Source organism: Eptesicus fuscus, chromosome 24 (assembly GCF_027574615.1).
Source record: "Eptesicus fuscus isolate TK198812 chromosome 24, DD_ASM_mEF_20220401, whole genome shotgun sequence".
NCBI lineage: Eukaryota > Metazoa > Chordata > Mammalia > Chiroptera > Vespertilionidae > Eptesicus > Eptesicus fuscus.
Window position 1 is genome coordinate 15680824 of NC_072496.1, and position 20293 is coordinate 15701116.

A 20293-nucleotide genomic window follows, 5' to 3' on the forward strand; every position below is an offset into this window, starting at 1 on the left:
TCCTAAAGGTGCTGTTTTGTTAGAAGCACGGTCGGTCTTCTATTCTAATGGCTGTGTTAGGCGTTTGCACATCTTCACCTGGTACCAGCTCTTCGCCGTCTTTACGGTGAGGAGCATTTCGCTGTCAGGAGTCACAGTGGATGTGGTGTCAGGAAGCCGAATACCAATTCAAAACATATTTTTTTAATTTAGTTGTTTTAAACTTTGGTTTTAAGCATTGCTTTTATACAAATAGTAAAAAACACTGTCTTCTCTTTAGAATCGAGTCACTTGGAACAACAACTTGAAGAAGCTAATTCAGTGAGGCGAGAACTAGACGATGCTTTTAGACAAATCAAGGCTTATGAAAAGCAAATCAAAACATTACAACAAGAAAGAGAAGACTTAAATAAGGTAAAAAGTGCAGATAGGTTGTTAAAGGCTTTTCTGAATTCTCAATCTTGTTTAATTTGTATACTGAAAGCACTCATATTGAATTGTACTAATACATAGTAGATGTTTTCTGTAAAAAGTTGGTTTAAAAATTGAGCAATTATTTTGGTATATGTCATTTGATTAATGGCTAGTAATGAAAAACATATTCTTGAGGCTTTAAAATTCTTAATCTTTTTTTCTTTTGGAAAGTTACTAATCAACGGATTTGATTAAAAGTGAATGTTACTAAAAAAGAAATATGAAGAAATAAGAGAATAGTAAAATCAGTATAATGTCTGTGGAAAAAAAAAATATATAGGCGCATTTTCATTATGACTCGCTAATACCAATGTTCCTAAAACATTATAATAGAAAATTTCTTTAATGTTTTAAAAAAATTTTAAATGTCAGTTTATCTTTCAAAGTGTAGATAAACAAACTAAAGTTATTTTCATTAGGACTTTGTGTCACTCTTAAACAGTATCATAAACATCAACACAATGTGTCAATAGCTAGGACACTAACAGTCTAATAGGGTAAGCAATATTCACGCTCTCGAGAAAAATACTTTACTTAAGCCACGTTCTCTGGGAACTTTGCCTTTCATTGACTTATTTTTTTAAATATTGAAATTAATACTAGCCAATGCAAAAAAGAAATAAGTGGCTTATGATGTAGTAAAAATTGAATTCAATGATGTAGTATATAATAATTGGTTAATAGCTAGTAATGAAAAACTACTAAATTATTGTACATAATTATCCTATATAATAAAAGGGTAATATGCAAATCAGTCGAATGGCGGAACGACCAGTCGCTATGGCGCACACTGACCACTGGGGGGCAGACACTTAACGCAGGAGCTGCCCCCTGGTGGTCAGTGCGCTCGCACAGGGAGAGTGCTGCTCAACCAGAAGCTGGCTGATGGCTGGCGAGCATAGCAGCGGTGGCGGGAGCCTCTCCCGCCTCCATGGCAGCACTAAGGATGTCCAACTGCTGGTTTAGGCCCGCTCACCGCGGGGAATGGGCCTAAGCTGGCAGTCAGACATCCCCCGAGGGCTCCTGGACTGCGAAAGGGCGCAGGCCAGGCTGAGGGACCTTCCCTTCTCCCCCCCCCCCCCCCCGCAGTGAACAAATGTCGTGCACCCGACCTCTAGTTATATTATAATTATGTATATTAGTTGCCCATATAGGAGGCAACAAATCAGTGTGCCTCTCTCTCTCTCTCCCCCTCCCACCTCCCTCCATCCCTTCCACTCTCTCTTAAAAAGTCAATGGAAAAAATATCCTCGGGTGAGGATTTAACAAAACAAATATAATAATAACTACATGGCTCCCTTTGTGCCAGTTTGTTCTTCTGGGCCAATGCAGTGATTGCTGAGTGGTTATAACCCTGCACACATACAGTCTGTGCTGTAGATGAGGATCCCCGGAATGTGAATCAGCGTTTGTGTACAGAGGAGAGAAGCACATGCTTCCTGCTTTCCCGTCTCCACCCACCCATCTGAGCCTCTCCTTGGAAACCTCAAGAGAGGATCCAGGACACTTTGGAATATAAATACATCGTTCCAGTGGGAAGCTATGCCCAGAGTCCCCAGCTTTCTAAAGAGGGTGGCTCCCTGGTTCAGGCTCTTAACTGAAATGGAAACGCATGTGTCCAGTAGTTAAATCCCTTTGGATTTCTCACTATCTAAATTACTCATAAATTACTTGAAAAGGCTTGCTTAGGTCCCAAGTTTAAGTCAAATTTTCTTAGAAAGGCTTAACTGTGCAAAAACATAAAAATATTTTCTCTATAGCCCCACAATCCTTTTATCCACAAACATGCTATCTCTCTCCAGATAATTAAACATCTTTTTAAATGTTTTTCTGTAAATTTTTATAGAGGTCCTGTTTGCTTTTCCTTCAATTTATTATTCTCTGTTTTTTCACATTTTAGAAAGTATCTTTAGAAATTACATTTCTTACTGATAGTGTTCTAGCAATATTGCTTAACTATTATTAATTGTAATAACATATTTGAGATTCTTGAAAGTTTTCTGCAAATAATGACAGTTGGCTTATTCCTCTTTAAAAAATTTTATGACTTTTCTTTCTTTCCTTGTCTTACTGTGTTAGCTTGGACCTCTAGTACCATGTTGAATAGAAGTGGTGCTAGCAGTCATTCCTGTCTTATTCCTGATTTCAAAGAAAATGCTTTTAATATTTCACCACTAATAATAATGTTTCTGTATGTCTTTGTTAAATACTTCTCATCAGGAAAGAAGTTATCTTTTGTTCCTATTTTGCTAACCATTTTCATCAAAAATAAGTATTGGTATGATTGTTCTCCTTTAATAAGTTGGTGTGCTGAATTACATTACAGACTTTTTAAGTGTTAAACCACTTCTTCATTTGTGGGTTAAACAGAAATTACCCATGAATTAGCTCCTAAATAATAATATGATAATATAGGTGACTCATAGCATCTTCTAATAGCACTGTTTTAAGTGCTTTATATATATTAGATCATTTAGTCTTTGTAAGTGCCCTGGCTTTGGGTGATGGTATTCTTATTCTCATTTTATAGATGGTAAGACTGAGCACAGAGAAGTAGGTACATTTGTTCAATATGATAGTAGAGCTAGGAAGTGGTAGAGCTGGAATTTCAACACAACTCTAGTTCTAGAATTTATGTTTTTCACTTTATGCAGCATTAGAACTGATTTGCTAATGTCTTTTTTTTCTGAATTTTTAAAATTTGTTTTCATCAGTAATATTATCTTGTAATTTCCTTCCTTATCTTTCTAGTCTTTCTTTAAAAAATATACATATATACATATATGTGTGTGTATGTGTGTGTGTGTGTGTGTGTATTGATTTCAGAAAGGAAGGGAGTGGGAAGGATAGAAACATCAATTATGAGAGGGAATCATTGATGGACTGCCTCCTGCACGCCCCCTACTGGGGATTGAGCCCACAACTCAGGCATGTGCCCTGACCAGGAATTGAACTGTGTCCTCCTAGTGTATGGGTCATCACTCAACCACTGACCCATACCAGCTGGGCTTTCTTGACTTTTCTTTTTTCTTAAATATATTTTTATTGATTTTAGAGAGAAAGGGAGAGAGAGAGAAACATCAATGGTGAGAGAATCATTGATCGGTTGCCTCCTGCACGCCCCCTACTGGGGATCGAGCCCGCAACCCAGGCATGTGCCCTTGACTGGAATTGAACCTGAGATCCTTCAGTCTGCAGGCCGATGCTATCCACTGAGATCAAGATTATACTGGTGCCGAAACCGGTTTGGCTCAGTGGATAGAGCGTCGGTCTGCGGACTGAAGGGTCCCAGGTTCCATTCCGGTCAAGGGCATGTGCATTGGTTGCGGGCACATCCCCGGTGGGGGGTGTGCGGGAGGCAGCTGGTCGATGTTCCTCTCTCATTGATGTTTCTAGCTCTCTATCCCTCTCCCTTCCTCTCTGTAAAAAATCAATAAAATATATATTTTTTAAAGATTATACTGGTCTCTTAGAAAGAATGAGGTAGCACTGCCTCTTTTTCTATTCTCCGAAAATGTTTGTATAAGAGGAACATTTTGTACCTTTGAAACGTTGAAGGAATCAGTTGTAAAACCATGTGAGCTTGGGGATTCTCTTCTGCTGGATGGATGGGAGAAGATTTATTGATTCAGTTACTTTAATTGTTATGGGACTATTCAGGGTTTTATTTCTTCTCGAAACCACTATTGATAAATTATAATTTTGTAGGCATTTGTTCAATTAATAATGTAACAAAGTTTTTCATTGTGTTCTTTTATTATCTTTTTTTTATCTCTCCTAGATTTGTAGTTATAACCTCTCTTAATTTTTTTGGGGTGAATTTATTCGTATTCCCTTATTTGATCTCATCAGATATTTTTCTGTTTGTTTGTTTGTTTATTTGTTTTTTAAAGAACCAACTTTTGGTTTTGTTGATCTTCATTATTCTCACATTTCTTTTTTCGTTAATTTATGCCCCTTACCTTATCATATTTGGGGAAAATGTTAATGTGTTATTTTTTCTTTAATGTGGAATTTCATTGCATTTCAAGCATCTTTTTAGTTTCAATATAAGTATTTCAGGCTTAGAACTTTTCTATTTTTACTGCCTCTTCAAATTTTAGTATGTACTAAATATTTTTTACTTTTTTGCATTTTTTATTCTAGATAATTTAGTACTTTTATGGTTTTTCTTTTTGACCAATTAATTATTATGGAATTTAGCCTTTAAAAATTTTTTTTATCCTCACCCGAGGATATGTTTATTGATTTGAGAGAGAAAGAGAGAGAGACCAGAAAGATCAATCTGAGAGAGAAACATTGATCGGTTGCCTCCCATATGCACCCAGACAAAGGATTGAATCTGCAGCCTTTTGGTGTAAGGGACGATGCTCCAACCAATTGAGCCACCCAGCCAGGGCTAGCCTTTTAGCTTGTGTATTTCTACTGTAACGGTAATGTTGTTAAAGAACTTAATCTGTATGATATCTGTTCTTTTGGATCTACTGAGATTTGCTTTGTGGCCTCGGCTGTTCCATTTCTAAATGTTCAGTATTTGCTGGAGAAGACTATGTGTTCCCCAGGAGTGGGTGCAAGCTTCTGTATATGAAGCTTGCTAATTGAGCTTTCCAAGTCTTTTTTGTATACACAGACATCCATTAAATATCACAAAATATTTATTTTGACCATTGCATCTTATATTCCTACACTCTTCATTTATTTGTAGAAACCAGGACATTAGAAGGTTAAATCTGCTATTCCTTTGCAGTTAGCATTTTAGCATAAAGAATTGAAAATATGAACAGAGTGCCATGCTCTGAATATCTGTTCAAAAGTAGTTCATTTCATTTTATCCTAAGGTGAATAATTTTGGCTCTTCTTGATTTCATTATAGCATGAAATGATGGCCAAATTTGGTTCGTAGGTTGCAGAATTGGTAACTTATATTCTTTTTACAAAACTGTAGGAACTAGTCCAGGCTAGTGAGCGATTAAAAAACCAGTCCAAAGAGCTGAAAGACGCACACTGCCAGAGGAAACTGGCCATGCAGGAGTTCATGGAGATCAATGAGCGGCTAACAGAATTGCACACCCAAAAGCAGAAACTTGCTCGCCATGTCCGAGATAAGGAAGAAGAGGTGGACCTGGTGATGCAAAAAGTTGAAAGCTTAAGGCAAGAACTGCGCAGAACAGAAAGAGCCAAAAAAGAGGTTAGTAGTCAGGCCAAGTTTGTAGTGTCCACGCGGTAGTGCTTAAAGCTGCTTTTTCAGACTAGTGAAATGATATTTACTTCATTCTTGAACTTTTCAAAGAGGTTAATTTTGTAGTTTGGTAATATTATTTAATATGAATTTCAGCATTTGAGTTATCTTCCTGTTACAAGGTAAATTCCCCGGGGGAAAAACCATTTTCTTGGACATACAGTTATAACCATGACTCTGCTTTTTTTCATTGTGTGTTAAAGCTGGAAGTTCACACGGAAGCTGTAGCTGCCGAAGCATCTAAAGACAGGAAGCTGCGTGAACAGAGCGAGCACTATTCTAAGCAACTGGAAAACGAGCTGGAGGGCCTGAAGGTAGCGTTTGCGTTCACATCGGTGCAGCTCAGTCTGCGCCTCCTCAGGCTGCAGAGGCGTGTTTGTTATGTGCTCTCTTCCGTGTGCAGCAAACATTAGCTCTCCTTCCAACCTCGTATTCTTAATTCCCACTTTGCCAGGAGGGAGCTGGTAACGACTTCCTAATCACGGAGGAAGGACGTGAAGACTGTGTTTAGTGGGGAGGAACCATCTGCCAGGAGAGAGTTAAGATATTTATGCAGGGCTGCCTCTCCAGACAAGGCCCGCCTCCCCGGACAAGGCCCGCCTCCCCGGACAAGGCCCGCCTCCCCGGATGGCCCGCCTCCCTGGACGGCCCGCCTCCCCGGACAAGGCCCATTGGTCATTGGCATGGGAGGCGTGGCTCGCAGGAAGCCTTGCAGACACTTCTGTTAGCTGAGATGGATCATCCTGGGATGGGCTAGCACATCTCCTTCCACTGAGAGTGCATTTCAACCAAATTTCTAAAAAGGTGGCTTTCAGGCAAATGTCTCCTTAATGCCCGACCTGAATGCAGAGACCTATCATTTTTTCTAGAGTGAATACGAAGACATTAGATTAGACTTCGTCACTTCTCCCCGGACACTGTAGGAGTCCCCTCTCTTTTCTTTCTGTACATTCTAACTCTCCCAATTTAATCTTTTAAAAACACAAACGTACTTATTACCTTTTATTGGTTCCACATCAGAAACAAGATGCAGGTAGATTTTTTTTCAATATTTGTGTATGAAACTAAAACTTTAAGTGTAAAACAAATAATTATGTAAGTACCAGCAGAAAATACAGATATGTAATCTTGTTGTGAAGAAGACTGTAAGATACACAATAATAAAGGAATGTACAAAGAAAAATATTGTAACATGTGGCAGACAGCAGAGATTAACAGCCTTTAATAAAGAATTATTTTTATGTGATAATATAAAAATACTATTGAAACTATATGAATAGTCTTTTAGTATAGAAAGAAGTTATTTAATACTTTATTCTTATATATGAACTAATCTTTTATTTTTTTTTATAGCAAAAACAGATTAGTTACTCACCAGGAGTGTATAGCATAGAACATCAGCAAGAGATAACTAAACTAAAGACAGATTTGGAAAAGAAAAGTATCTTTTATGAAGAAGAATTATCCAAAAGAGAAGGAATACATGCAAATGAAATTAAAAATCTAAAGAAAGAACTGCATGACTCAGAAGGCCAGCAACTTGCTCTGAACAAAGAAATTATGATTTTGAAAGACAAATTGGAAAAAAACAGGAGAGAAAGGTAAGCATCAAGTTACTTACTCCTCTAATAAATATTTATTGAATGGCGTGTGCCAGGGACTGGAGCTATGCAGGCAGTAAACATGTTCCAGTGCTCAGGAGGACCACAGCCAAGACTGGTAAATAGAAAACCACAGTACAACCCAATAGGAAAGCAAGCGGGGTGTGTGAGAGCACCCCCATAGAAGAGGCACAGAGATGGCTTCAGTACATCTACGTTTTTTGGACAAAATGATTTCTAGGTTAAGACCAAAGAAATCTATAGCTGTAGAAGAGTGTCCAAGCAGAGGCAGCAGACTGCTGCCATCTAGAGGAGAAGGGGAGCATGACACATTCAGAAAAGGAAAGCTGTTCATTGTGGTGCAAACATGGAAAGAAAGGGGAAGACTGAAGAGAGTGGTGAGAAATGCTGCTGGAAAGGAAAACACAGGCAAGCTCATGAAGGAGGGTAAGGTACTTGGACTTTATTCCAAGGCCAGGACAGTTACTGATTGTTAGGTATATTTTTAAGAGATCGCTCTTGCACCCGTGTGGAGAATGGGTTGGAGGAGCAGACAGCCGATAGGAGCCTAGCTGTGAGAGACGAGGTTGCTGGACCTTAGGCAGGGAAGGGAAGATGGAGAGAAGTAGACAGAACTTAGAGGACATAATGACCAGAGGGGAGAAATGAGGAACAGGAGGCTTTTTCAGTGGTACTCTGGTGTCTAGATTTTAGACAACAACGTGTAGTTATTATCATTCTCAATTTATATCAGAAGCCTAAGTTTATTCAGTTTGGTGCATTCATTCAATAGGAGTGTTTTAGAACCTACCGTGTGCAAAGGCACTGGGAACATGGCAGTGAACAGACAGGAAATTCTCTGTCCTTATGGAGCTTTCCTTTCGTTACGGGGAAAGACCCCAGCATTAAGTAACATACCAAACAGAATCAATGAGAAATGTCAAGAACAAAAAATAAAGCAGAGGATGCTATGAAGCATCAAGGGGAAGAATTTAATTATATAAATATATGAGAGGCCCGGTGCACAAAATCGTGCATGGGTGGGGTCACTAGGCCGATCAGGTTCCCCGCCTCCCCACCTCTCCCCCTCCTCCTTCCCTTGCCATCCGCGTCTGCCACCACCCACCCCTGGTTCCCTGTCCCAGCCTGGGGCCCGGCCCCGATCAGGTGATTGAGACCTGCTGGCGGTGGGGAGGGACCGGGATGTTGGCCTGCAGGCCCTGATCAGGCAATTGGGGCCTGCCGGCTGGGGGGAGGAACAGGGGGAGGGACCCAGGAGGTTGGCCACTGGCCCTGAGGAGGGAGCCAGCCCTCGGCCCCCCTGGGAAAAGGACTGTGTCCACCGCTGCCCCTCCCCCACCACCTCTGGTTCCCCATCCCAGCCCAATTGGACTGATCAGGGCCTGCCGACCTGGGGGGGGGGGAGGAGGGGGGGACCAGGAAGTTAGTCGGCAGGCCCCATCAGCGATCAGGGCCTGTGGGCTGGGGGCAGCTCCTGCGTTGAGCGTCTGCCCCCTGGTGGTCAGTGTGCGTCATAGCGACCAGTTGTTCCGTTGTAACAGTTGCTTAGACTTTTATATATATAGATCTATAGGATGGCTGGGGAAAATTATACTAAGAAGGTGATACTAAAAAGGGCTGAAGACAGTGGGGGAGGTATCTCTACAGATGTATGAGAAGAACATTTTACATGGAGAAGAACAAGTATGTTAAAAAAAATAATGAGAAAGCAAAATTATGGAGACAGTGAAAAGATCAGTGGCTTCCAGAGGCTGGCGGGAGGGGGTGAATAGGCAGAGGATTGTTAGGACGGTGGAACTACTCTGTATGATGCTATAATAGTACATACGTGTCATTATACATTTGCCCAGGCCCTAACAATATACAACACCAGCATGACCCCTAATGTGAACTAGGGGATCTGGGTGATTGTAACACAGGCATCACTCTGGGGGGATGTTGATAGTGGGGGAGGCTGTGCCTGTGGAGGCAGGAGGCATAGGGAAGGCTCTGTACCTTTCAATTTTGCTGTGAACTGAACTACTCTAAAAAATAGAGTCTATATGATAAGTAACAACAATAAGGAGGCCGGTGGGGCTGAAGTAGCGTTAAGGGGAAAGAATAGTAAGAGAGGCAATGGGGGCCAGGTTTTTAAAGGCTCTGTAGGTCATCTTCATTTGACTTCTAGTTATTTACTCTAAGTAAAACCATGGAAGGGAAGTATTGCAGGACTTTGAGCAGGAAATTGACAAATACTGACTTGTATTTGAACAGGATTACTCTGGCTACTGGGTTAAGAATAGTCTGAGTTAGATAAGAAAAAAAGCAGTGAAACCATTCAGAAAGCTATTAAAATAATCTAGGCAAACGGTGATGGTGGCTTGGGCCTAGCAGGGTGGCAGAATTGGTAAGAAATGTTTGAATTCCGGTATTCTTGAAAGGTAAAGATAATGGTATTTCTGATGGAGTAGACATGGGGTGAGAAAAAAGAGGAGCAATCAAGAATGATACCATGGTTTTGGCCTCAGCAGCAGGAGAACACAGTAAGAGAGAGGAGTACAGGAGGAGCAGGTTTGGGTGGATTGTCAGGAGCTCATTTTAAACCAGTTGTGTTTGAGATGCGTAGTAGACATCCAGGCGGAGATGTGCAGTCGGCCGTTGTGCAGAGCAGCCTGACTTCAGGGCCAGAAATAAAATCCTGGGAATATTCATCGCTCACATCACAGTTAAAGTGGTGAGACTGTGAGGTCAGGTAGTGAGCTGAGGATAGACAGAAGAGAGGTCCTGGGACTGAGCACTGCGGCACTCCAGTCTAGAAGTTGAGGAATGAGGAAGAAACATCAAAGACAGGGAAATCGTAGCAAGAATGATTAGGAAGAAGTCCAGGCAAATCTGGTGTCCTGGAAGCCATGTGATGAAAACATATCCAATCTGTTTGCATGTCACATGAGATGGAGTTTGTATCAAATAAAATGAGGTCCAAGTAATGCCAATGGAGTTAAACAATGTGAAGGTCATTGGTGACTTTGATAAGAACAATGTCAGTGGAACAGTAAGGGCCAGAACCCTAGAGTGGGAGCCGAAGACTTGAAGGAGAGCATTTGGAGACAGAGTATAGAAACCACTGTTAGCACTTGGAGTCTTATTTTAAAAGCAAGCAGTGCAGTGAGGTAGCAGTTGGAGGAGAAATTTATCTCAAAAGAAGTTATTTTGATTTTTGTTTATAGGTGGGAGAAATCACACCAGATTTATAATCTGAAAGAAATTACTCAATAGATGACAGAGGAGCGAGGAGAACGTGCCAGAGCAGTGTATTTGAGCAGATAGATAAGAGAATGGGGTTGGCCTCAGCTGTGTTTTCAGCTGTGGGAAGAGAAGAGAAGGGAGTGTGTGGGCACAGAGGAAGGCAGGCGGGTGGGAACGTGTTTCGTGCTTTGAACTTGAGGTGCCTGGGAGACATCTTTGTGGAGATGGCAAGTCAGAAGTTTGAAGCCCAGAAAAGCTTCAGATGTGAGTTCAGAGTTTGTCAGCAGAATAGCGAGTAAGTGCAGCCGGACTGCGTGGATGAGATGCTCAGGGAAAGGCGTGCAGAGAGGAGCCGAGCACCTGACAGGCCGCCTGGAGCTCTGGCAGCTGTGGGAGGTGCCGGGCAGTTGAGACCGGCCTCTGGAGGTCAGAGCTGGTGTCACTGACGCCACGAGCAGCCAGCGTTTCAAGAAGAGGACTAGACAGCTCTGTCGGAGGTTGCCAGGGGGCTGGATAGAGTAACAGTGAGCACTGGGGTGAGTTTTGAGGAGCACTTCTTTTGAGGGGGTGCAGCAGAAGCCAGGTTTTGGGGTGGTGAGGAGCAGTTAGGAGAGAAAGTGGATACGGCGAGCTCTCTCAAGATCTCAGGGCAGTTACCGGGGGCCGGGAAGGGCCGGAAAGGGGAAAGTGAAGTGTATCATGGAGCTTGGGGGGGGCTTGTTCATTTTGTTTAATGTGGAGGAGACTTCACTGTTGTTTCATGCCAGTGAAAAAACAGTGGTTTTACATAGGAATTGTACCCTTTATTTGCATACATATTTTTCTGAAGGGAGACTTCTTTGTCATTTTTCATGTTTCTGTCATTTGTTGTTTGGAGTTGATGCCAAATCAAGAAATATTCTTAAATATAACCAGATTCACATTGTGACTATAGGTAATTAGGAAAGCGGTACATTTGCTTGGATACAGGATGGTTTATTTTCCTGGAATTTATCATTTAAGTTATTATTTAGTCTATTTTCAGTAATTTAGTAGTGCAAGGGATTTAAAAAAATTACTTAAAAAAATTTTAAAGCAATTATGTTTTAAAAATCAAAAGTATGTTCTTTGTTGAATCATATAAAATTACCCAGAACTGATCCACATTGAATTTCTTTAGCTGCTACTAACATCCTCCATCAAACTGCTGTAGACATAAGCGTCTGTATCTACTAGTACCTTTCTACATCTCATTATGTAAAAACTGATTCTCCTTTCTCCCTTATGAGGTTTTTAAAAATCGGTTAGAACTGTGATTACTTCTAAGGGAATCATTTCTGCCCCCAGAACTATAATTTAAAGTAAACTTTATAATATTAAATTTGAGTATGTGTGTATGTATATATGTGTATGTAGGTAGGTACTTTGACTAAGAAGGAAAGAAGGAAGGAAGTGAACACAATCCAGGAATCTACTAACCGAAGATCTCTTCCTCAATTTTCAATTGAAAAACAAAGTAGATGCTATTAAGCAGACAAATCTATTTATTATTTAAAAGGAAGTGATTGAGATTTTTAACTTTAAGGGAAAAGATTGGGATTTGGAATAGTCAAGATCTAAGTGACTTTCCAGGATGAAACATATGGAACAATAGCCCATCTGGGACACCATAATTTGAGCTTTAATTCTATTCCTTTTTCTTTTTCTTTTATGTTTTGAATTGTGTTAGTCAAAGTGAAAGGGAAGAATTTGAAAATGAGTTCAAGCAACAGTATGAACGAGAAAAGGTGTTATTAACTGAAGAAAATAAAAAACTGACAAGTGAACTTGATAAGGTGAGTGATTCGATCTCATTTACCTTCATTGAGCACATTTACATTCTGTCAGCGCCGTAATAGAAACAGTGGATATAATTATGTATTTGGTGTACATTTTGTATTTGGTGTACATTTTTTATTTACTATTTCTCCTTATACGCAGGATTGCTTATTGTACCAATCTGTACAGGACTCTTCTGGAAAGAGGACATCTCATCTTATGCTTTGTCCCGTTTATGTTTTTGTTTGTTTTAATATTTTTATTGATTTCAGAGAGGAAGGGAGAGGGAGAGAGAGATAGAAACATCAATGATGGGAGTCATTGATCAGCTGCTTCCTGCACGCCCCACACTGGGGATCAAGCCCACAACCCGGGCATGTGCCCTGACCGGGAATCGAATTGTGACCTCCTGGTCCATAGGTCAACACTCAATCACTGAGCCATGCCATCCAGCCCCATTTATGTTTTTGAGCCTCTATTCTTTACTGCACTTCCTATCTATTCTCTTTTCTTACTCTTTACCTAATATTCATCACTGACCTCTGTCGTGGCTAAGTTAAGGCTGGCCTTTAGTAAGAGCTGGAACAATTAGGTCAAACTAGAGAAGTTTTGACAACTATAATATACTAGAGGCCCAGTGCACGAATTTGTGCATGGGTGGGGTCCCTCAGCCTGGCCGGCGATCGGGTCCAGTCGGGGCTGTCTCGCTCAGTCCTGATCAGGCCAATTGGGGCCCAGCCAGCCAGGGGGAGGGACCATAGAAAGTTGGCTGGCCACAGGAAGTTGGCTATGGGAGTGCACTGGCCACCAGGGGGAAGCTCCTGCATTGAGCGTCTGCCCCCTTAGTGGTCAGTGCGCGTCATAGCAACCAGTTGTTCGGTCAACCAGTTGTAACGGTCACTTAGGCTTTTATATATATAGATTCATGATGGAGGATTGACAATAGCTAGAAATAATAGTTGGTCTGTAAAAATCCAAAGAAATAGGATTGGTCTGTAAAATAGTTGGTCTGTAAAAATCCAAAGAAACCAATTCTGCCTAAAAGAGTACCTTGAACAAAGAGCCAGAACCATAGATTAAGCTTGTAAGTAGCCACGTCAATGAACAGAATTTCAAATGTTTGAAGAAATGTTTCCCCATTTAGTGTATCAGATATTTGAAATGGCCATCATCCTTCATTTCTTGTGCCAGCAGCTCTTAACAAACAGTCATAAAAATCCTAATATTAATCTTTAATGCCTTTATTTACATTTAAATAGGGTTTAGATAATTGTGCTTTATGTGATTTTCCTTCAATAAAAGTATCATGTTCAATTATTAGTAATTCCAATAAAAGACTGAAAGACTCTCCATTCTTTATGTTTTCCATTGTGTCCCATATATATTTTCATTTTTTTCTCAATACTTTCCCCAGGATTATTTCGTTTTCTAAGCACTTAAATTTGACTTTGCTCGCCCTGGCAAATGTGGCTCAGTTGGTAGGTTGGTTGGGCGTCGTCCTGTGTACCAAAAGGTTGCTAATTTGATTCCAAGTCAGGGCATATGCCCAGGTTTCAGGCTCAATGCATGGTGGGGTTCGTCAGGAGGCAGCTGATCGATTTTTCACTTCACATCGATGTTTCTCTCTCGCCCTTCCTCTCTCTCTAAAAATCAGTAAAGATAAAGTTTTTAAAAAAATTTACTTTGGTTGTTTGGTTGAAAGCTACTTAAGAAAGAACTGGTAGTTTATTTTGTTAAGTTTTATAGAGCTGATGTACATAAGCATTGGAAAATTGCCCAAGTATTACAAATGAATTTTAAACTGAATATATATATACACACATACACATATACACATACATGTATGTATATATGTATGTATATGTACATATATATATATAATGTAACTGTTAGTTATTTCCGCTATAATAAAACTAATAGTACTTGAACTTTATTCAAATAAGTCACATAATTGTTATTTCATATGTTTGACTAATATGACTACAAAATTAAAACATCATTTCTTTATATAAGGCAGAATTTTAATATTCTTTTAAGAGTTACCATGAGGTAAGAAATATAATTAAGCTCTAGATGTCCAATTCATGTAGAGTTTTAAGCAGATTTCCTAGCAAAGGATGATATTATAGTTGAAGAAAATTTGTATTGAAAAATAATCTAATTGAATATAGGTCAAATCTTATATTCATTCCTTGGTTTTATTTCATTATTAACTATAAAGTTCTGCTGATTTTACACAAAATACATATTTAGAGATAGTTTTTAAACAATACTCTTGATTCTGGTGAGAACTGAAAGATAAAAATAAAAACCTATCTCCTAAATTTATAAAAATACAACAATCCCTTTCTTGCTAAATTGAAAGTTGTGAGGAAGGATGAGTAGCATGTTGAGAGCAAATTCATATGGTAGGTGAGCATTTAATGACTAGTGAGAGCAAGGAAATACTCAGTCCTGCAGAAATAAGGAAGGGTTGGCGCTGTTGCTTCTTTTTTAACTTCTCCGCTTTTGCTCCTTTTATTCAGCTTTAGCTTCTTTTTCTGTTTAACTCTCAGTTCACCTAAGTGTACATCTTCACTGTTTCTTTCCATTTCTTCATTTTCTGGTTCGGTGTGAATTGAGTATTTTTTCCATGAGGGGTAACTAAAGAATACCTTTGCTGCTGCTGCCCCAGCTGTTCCATGGGAACCAGCCTGAGGAGAACTGCATTTCCTCTGAGCAGGACTTTAGGCCCCAACTGGGCCAACATGGCGGCGCCCAGGTCTTAATCTGGAAAGTGTGACCGAGACTCACTCGGTTCTCAGTTCTGCGAGAGCAGGCTTGGCGGGCACAGGCTACCGTGGATGTCCCATACGAGGATGTCCCATACCAGGATGTTCCATACGAGGATGTCCCATACAAGGATGTCCCATACCAGGATGTCCCATACCAGGATGTCCCATACGAGGATGTCCCATACGAGGACCACTCTGTGGCTGAGCCTGAATCTCCGCTCGGCTGGCGGGCTCTGTAGTGCTCGGTTTGTGGAGGGCAGCCCCAAGGGCCGGCACATCCACCCACAATGGAGAACGGCACCGTGCCCTGCGGTGAAAAGCGCCCACCTGAAACCCAGGAGACGACGGTCACCGAGGGTCCGCCAAGATCGCCTTCCCCAGCGCCAACAAAGCCTTCTACACCCAGTGCAGGAGTTCAGCGGGATCTGACAAGTGCTGTGATCACTGAGTCTGCTCGTGTTCATCTGGGGCCAAAGGAGTCCAGAGCAAGGTGCCAGGTGAAAAGGAGGTGCAGAAGGTGGTGGTGGACTTGTCGGAGCAAGAGGAGGACAAGGCTCTATTGAAAGGGGGCAGACCCGGCCCTGGAAACCAGCCTCGAACAGCCACATGGGGAGATCGGAGAGGAGGCCTGTGGCGAGCGCTGGAGGGCCTGGCCGCCTCGGGTCTTTGTTCCACTTGCCCGAGAGGTGCCTGGGCTCCAATCCGTGGTTGCCAACGATGCCTCTGCCCGAGCTGTGGATCTCACCCGCCATAATGTGCAGCTCAACCAAGCGGCCTACCTGGTACAGCCCAGCCAAGCAGATGCCCGGATGCTGATGTACCAACACCAGCGGGAGGCGGATCGGTTTGATGCAGCTGTGCAGGCTGTGAGTGAAGGCGGGCTGCTGGGCGTTACCTGCACGGACATGGCAGTGCTGGCAGGGAACAGCAGGGAGACATGCTACAGCAAGTACCGGGCCATGGCCCTCAAGAGCCGGGCCTGCCACGAGATGGCCCTGAGGATCGTCCTACACAGCCCGGACCTCCGTGCTCACTGCTCTCAGCGCTTCATGGTGCCACTGCTCAGCATCAGTGCTGACTTCTAGATAACATGGTTTTGTGCGTGTCTTCACCGGCCAGGCCAAGGTCTAGGCTTCAGCCAGCAAGCAGGCGCTGGTGTTCCATGTGTGGGCTGCGGAGCCTTCCACCTTCCGCGCCTCGGCCAAGCATCGGGGGCCTCTGGTGCCGGGGCAAGTTCTCTGCAGCCTGCGGTCCCCCTGTGGCCCGAGTGTGAGCACTGTGGGCAGCGGCACCAGCTCGGTGACCCCCTATGGGTGGAGCCAATCCATGACCTGGATGTTGTGGGCCGTGTCCTAGAGGCTGGCACCAACCCCGGCCGATTCCATACTTCGGAGCGGATCCGAGGAGTCCTGAGCATCGTCACCGAGGAGCTGCCGGACGTGCCTCGGTACTACACGCTGGACCCGCTGAGCAGCACCATCCACTGTAGCACACCCGCCTCCTGCAGCTGCCGTCAGCCCTCCTCCATGCTGGCTTCCGGGTCTCGCTCTCCCACGCCTGTAAGAATGCTGTGAAGACGGACACCTCCGCCTCGGCCCTCTGGGACATCATGCGCTGCTGGGAGAAGGAGTGCCCAGTGAAACGAGAGCGGCTGTCTGAGACCAGCCCGGCCTTCCGCATTCTCAGTGTGGAGCCCAAGCCACAGGCCAGCTTCACCGTCTGGGATGATGCCAACCCCAGCTCCCGCCAGCAAGGACTCAAGCGCTTCCAGGCCAACCTCGAGGCCAACAGGGGCCCCCGGCCCCGTGCCCGGCCAGGGGGTAAGGCAGTGGGTGAAGCTATGGAGGACAGATGCAGATTGCTCCAGAATAAGAGAAAGGAACCCACTGAGGACCTGGCCCAGCGGGCTGCCCGGCATAAGACATTTCCTTGCAAGAGGTTTAAGATGGGCACCTGTCAATGGGGGGACCCGTGCTGTTACTCCCACAGACCCCTGACACCCAAGGCCACTGCTGAAGCTGCCCCACTGACTGTCCACAGACCCCCAACCAGAAGTCCCCTGGGTCTAGGGCCACCACTGGTCCAGGTGTAGATGGAGCCAATAAAGAGATTTCACCTTGCAAACACACACACACACACACACACACACACACACACACACAGTATTTTAGATATAAAAGCCAAAAAGCAATTATTATGTTAATCTTGAAACTTAAATAACTTTTATAACTAATACATTCTCACATTCACATTTTTAAACTCCAAAGATAAAAAGAAAGTAGGAAAAAAAGTTGATATTTCCAGAAGTCTACAAGTTTCACTTTTTATTAACTTAATGCAAGTAAAATTAGCCATGAATTCCATGGAGTAAGAGTAAATGGTTTCTAGTAAGAAAATACATCATTTGCATCTTATTTTTATTTTACATAAAAGCAAAATTACAAAATATGTGGAAAATGTTCAACATGAAAGGTACCCATGATGTCATCATCACAAAACAACTGTTCTAATTTTGTTTCTTTTCAAGTTTTGTTTGTATACATATCCTAATATATAAAAACCGAAGGTCCGTAACATCCACAACAACCGGAGGCTCAACCAACCAGAAGTCGGTGCTGGATTGCCGTGGTGACCCAGCACTGACTGCCTCGGCTGTGGGAGCCCGGACCCAGCACTGACTGCCGAGGGGGCTGTGGATCAGGCCTGGAGAGAGGCCTGGGGAGAGAGAAGCAGGGTCTGATCCGTAGCCTCTGTGGCAGCTGTTGATCAGCCCTTGCCTCTCTCTTTCGCTCCGGGCCTGGCCAGCAGCAGCTGCGCTTCTCTTTCTCTCGAGCCTCCGCTGGGGCTGCTGATCATCCCCACCTCTCTGATCAGGCCCATTGATAGGCCCGGAGATGCTGACTGGCATAGAAACCGACCATTCAGAACCTAATCTGGGTGAACTGCAAAGGCAGAACCTAAGGTGGGGGCTAAGGAGGGGTTTTAAGGGCAACAGCTGTTTGGTGTAAGATGTAAGAAAGTGGTTCAATTTTTTAATGACCAGTTTGGCAGTATAGTGCCTATGGCTGGCTATCAGTCCAGATATAGGGATTATGTATTTTTGTCTGCCAAGGAAAAGGCTCCTGCTGAAAAAGGCTCCCTCCCCTGTATTAAAGCAGTCCTATCCTATATAATCTTTACTACTAAAAGGGTAATATGCTAATTAGACCGGGTCGACCGGTCATCTTCCAGATGTCTGACTTCCTTCCAGACAAAGCCATGGTGGTGGGGGCTGAGGCAGAGGCCATTAGGGGTGATCAGACTGGCAGGGGAGGAAAGTTGGGGGAGAGATCAGGCCAACAGGGGAGGGCAGCTGGGGGCAAGATCAGGCTGGCAGAGGAGGGCATTTAGTGGCCATCAGGCAGGCAGAGGCAGTTACGGGCGATCAGGCCGGCAGGGGAGAGCAGTTAAGGGTGAGATCAGGCCAGCAGGGAAGGGCAGTTGGGGACAACCAGGCTGGCAGGGAAGGGCAGTTGGGGGCAAGATCAGGCTAGGAAGCAAGGGCAGTTAGGGGTGATCAGGCAGGCAGAGGCAGTTGGGGGTGAGATCAGGTCGGCAGGGCAGAGTAGTTGGGGGCGAGATCAGGCAGGGGAGGACAATTAGGGGCAATCAGGCAGGCAGGCAGAGGCAGTCAGGGGTGATCCGGCATGCAGGCAGGTGAGCGGTTAGGAGCCAGTGGTCCCAGATTGCGAGAGGGATGTCCCACAGGGATCGGGCCTAAACCAGCGGTCAGACATCCCCCAAGGGGTCTCCAATTGGAGAGGGTGCGTGCTGGACTGAGGGAACATCCCCCCCCCCATGCACGAATTTCGTGCACTGGGCCACTAGTCTATAATAATTCTATAATAATAAAAGCATAATATGCTAATTAGACCAGACAGCTGAACGACCTTCTGGATGAAGCTGGGTCTGCGAGGGCCCAGGCAGCCACTGCGGCTGCGAGGGCTAAGCCCCTTGCACGAGTTTCGTGCATCGGGCCTCTAGTTACCACATAAATGCAGTCATACATACATTCTATTTGTAATCTGCCTTTTCACTTAAAATGTTATGAGCATTTTCCATATTTCTGTGTAGTCTTATAATTATTATGAGCCAGATACATTAAAGTACAAGTAGTAAATTCCCACACAAAATGAACTAATACTTAGGTAAATTGACTATGTGCCAGTCCTCTTCTGAGTTACTTTATTTGAATAATTTAATTCTCCCAATACCTCTCTAAGGTATACCCTATTCTCACATTTTATACATGAGGATACTGAGGCAAAAGGAGATTAAGCTACATTTCTGAAGACCATAGTCTGGTTCCAGAGTTCGTGCTTTTATTTAGTAACAATGAATAGATTAACTTTTTTTCTGAGTAAATCTATTTACAATACCTTGTAACTATTGTAACATGGCAGTGCAAAATCTGAATTTCCTTCTCTTGCAAATCTCCCACCGAAACCCCAACCACGAATTAGTTGGAAGGGCTGTCAAAAGCAATGGTAATAAAAAAAAAAAAAATGTGTTGTAAGAAGTAGTGAAGACACTGCATCTGCAGAAATCACTCTCAGAAACAGCTGGTGGACTTCTGGCTCTGCTAACATGAAGAGGTGATGAATCCTCCCACTTGTCAAAGTGCACGCTTACCAAAAACAGTCATTTCAGGGCTCTTGGAATTAGCCAGAGGAAGACAGCTACAAAGCGTTGCTGAGATCAGTTAAGGAATGTCCAGCCCGGTGGAGAGAGACCACGTTAATGGGCTGGGCTCAGTAAAGCCTTGGCTGCCTTGTTACTCCCCAGTGCCTTTGTGCAGATGAGAATTGTAGGAAGTATTCCTATAGTTTGAAAACATTTAACCCAGTCTATGATGTTCTCTTATAGCAGCCTGAGTGGACTAAGCTAGGAACCTATAAGAAGAGACTTGAAAGATCCAGCAACCTCATTAAGCTATGTTTACTGTTGGCGTCATGACTTAATTTAACAAACTGTTAAGTTTTTTGATATTTTGGAATAACTTTTTGAACAGTTACTACCTATGTGATGATATCAAGAAACTTGTTAAATTTGTTAAATATGATAATATTGCCGAAACCGGTTTGGCTCAGTGGATAGAGCATCAGCCTGCGGACTGAAGGGTCCCAGGTTCGATTCCGGTCAAG

The 20293-nt window shown here is 43.1% G+C and overlaps 1 protein-coding gene and 1 pseudogene across 4 annotated transcripts in view; both read left to right on the plus strand.

Moving 5' to 3' along the window:
* The window catches only part of CDC42BPA (CDC42 binding protein kinase alpha), a 198286-nt gene that overhangs the window by 117594 nt on the left and 60399 nt on the right, over nucleotides 1-20293 (plus strand). For 3 of the 4 annotated variants that reach the window (XM_054713143.1, XM_028134646.2, XM_008157993.3), the window contains exons 12-16: nucleotides 260-393; nucleotides 5399-5641; nucleotides 5896-6006; nucleotides 7046-7293; nucleotides 12248-12353. In XM_054713143.1, coding sequence (XP_054569118.1) covers nucleotides 260-393; nucleotides 5399-5641; nucleotides 5896-6006; nucleotides 7046-7293; nucleotides 12248-12353 — 842 coding nt within the window. The remainder of the gene's footprint in view (nucleotides 1-259; nucleotides 394-5398; nucleotides 5642-5895; nucleotides 6007-7045; nucleotides 7294-12247; nucleotides 12354-20293) is intronic. The other variant, XM_008157996.3, reaches the window with a different exon arrangement.
* Nucleotides 15285-17202, plus strand: LOC103301084 (tRNA (guanine(26)-N(2))-dimethyltransferase-like; annotated as a pseudogene).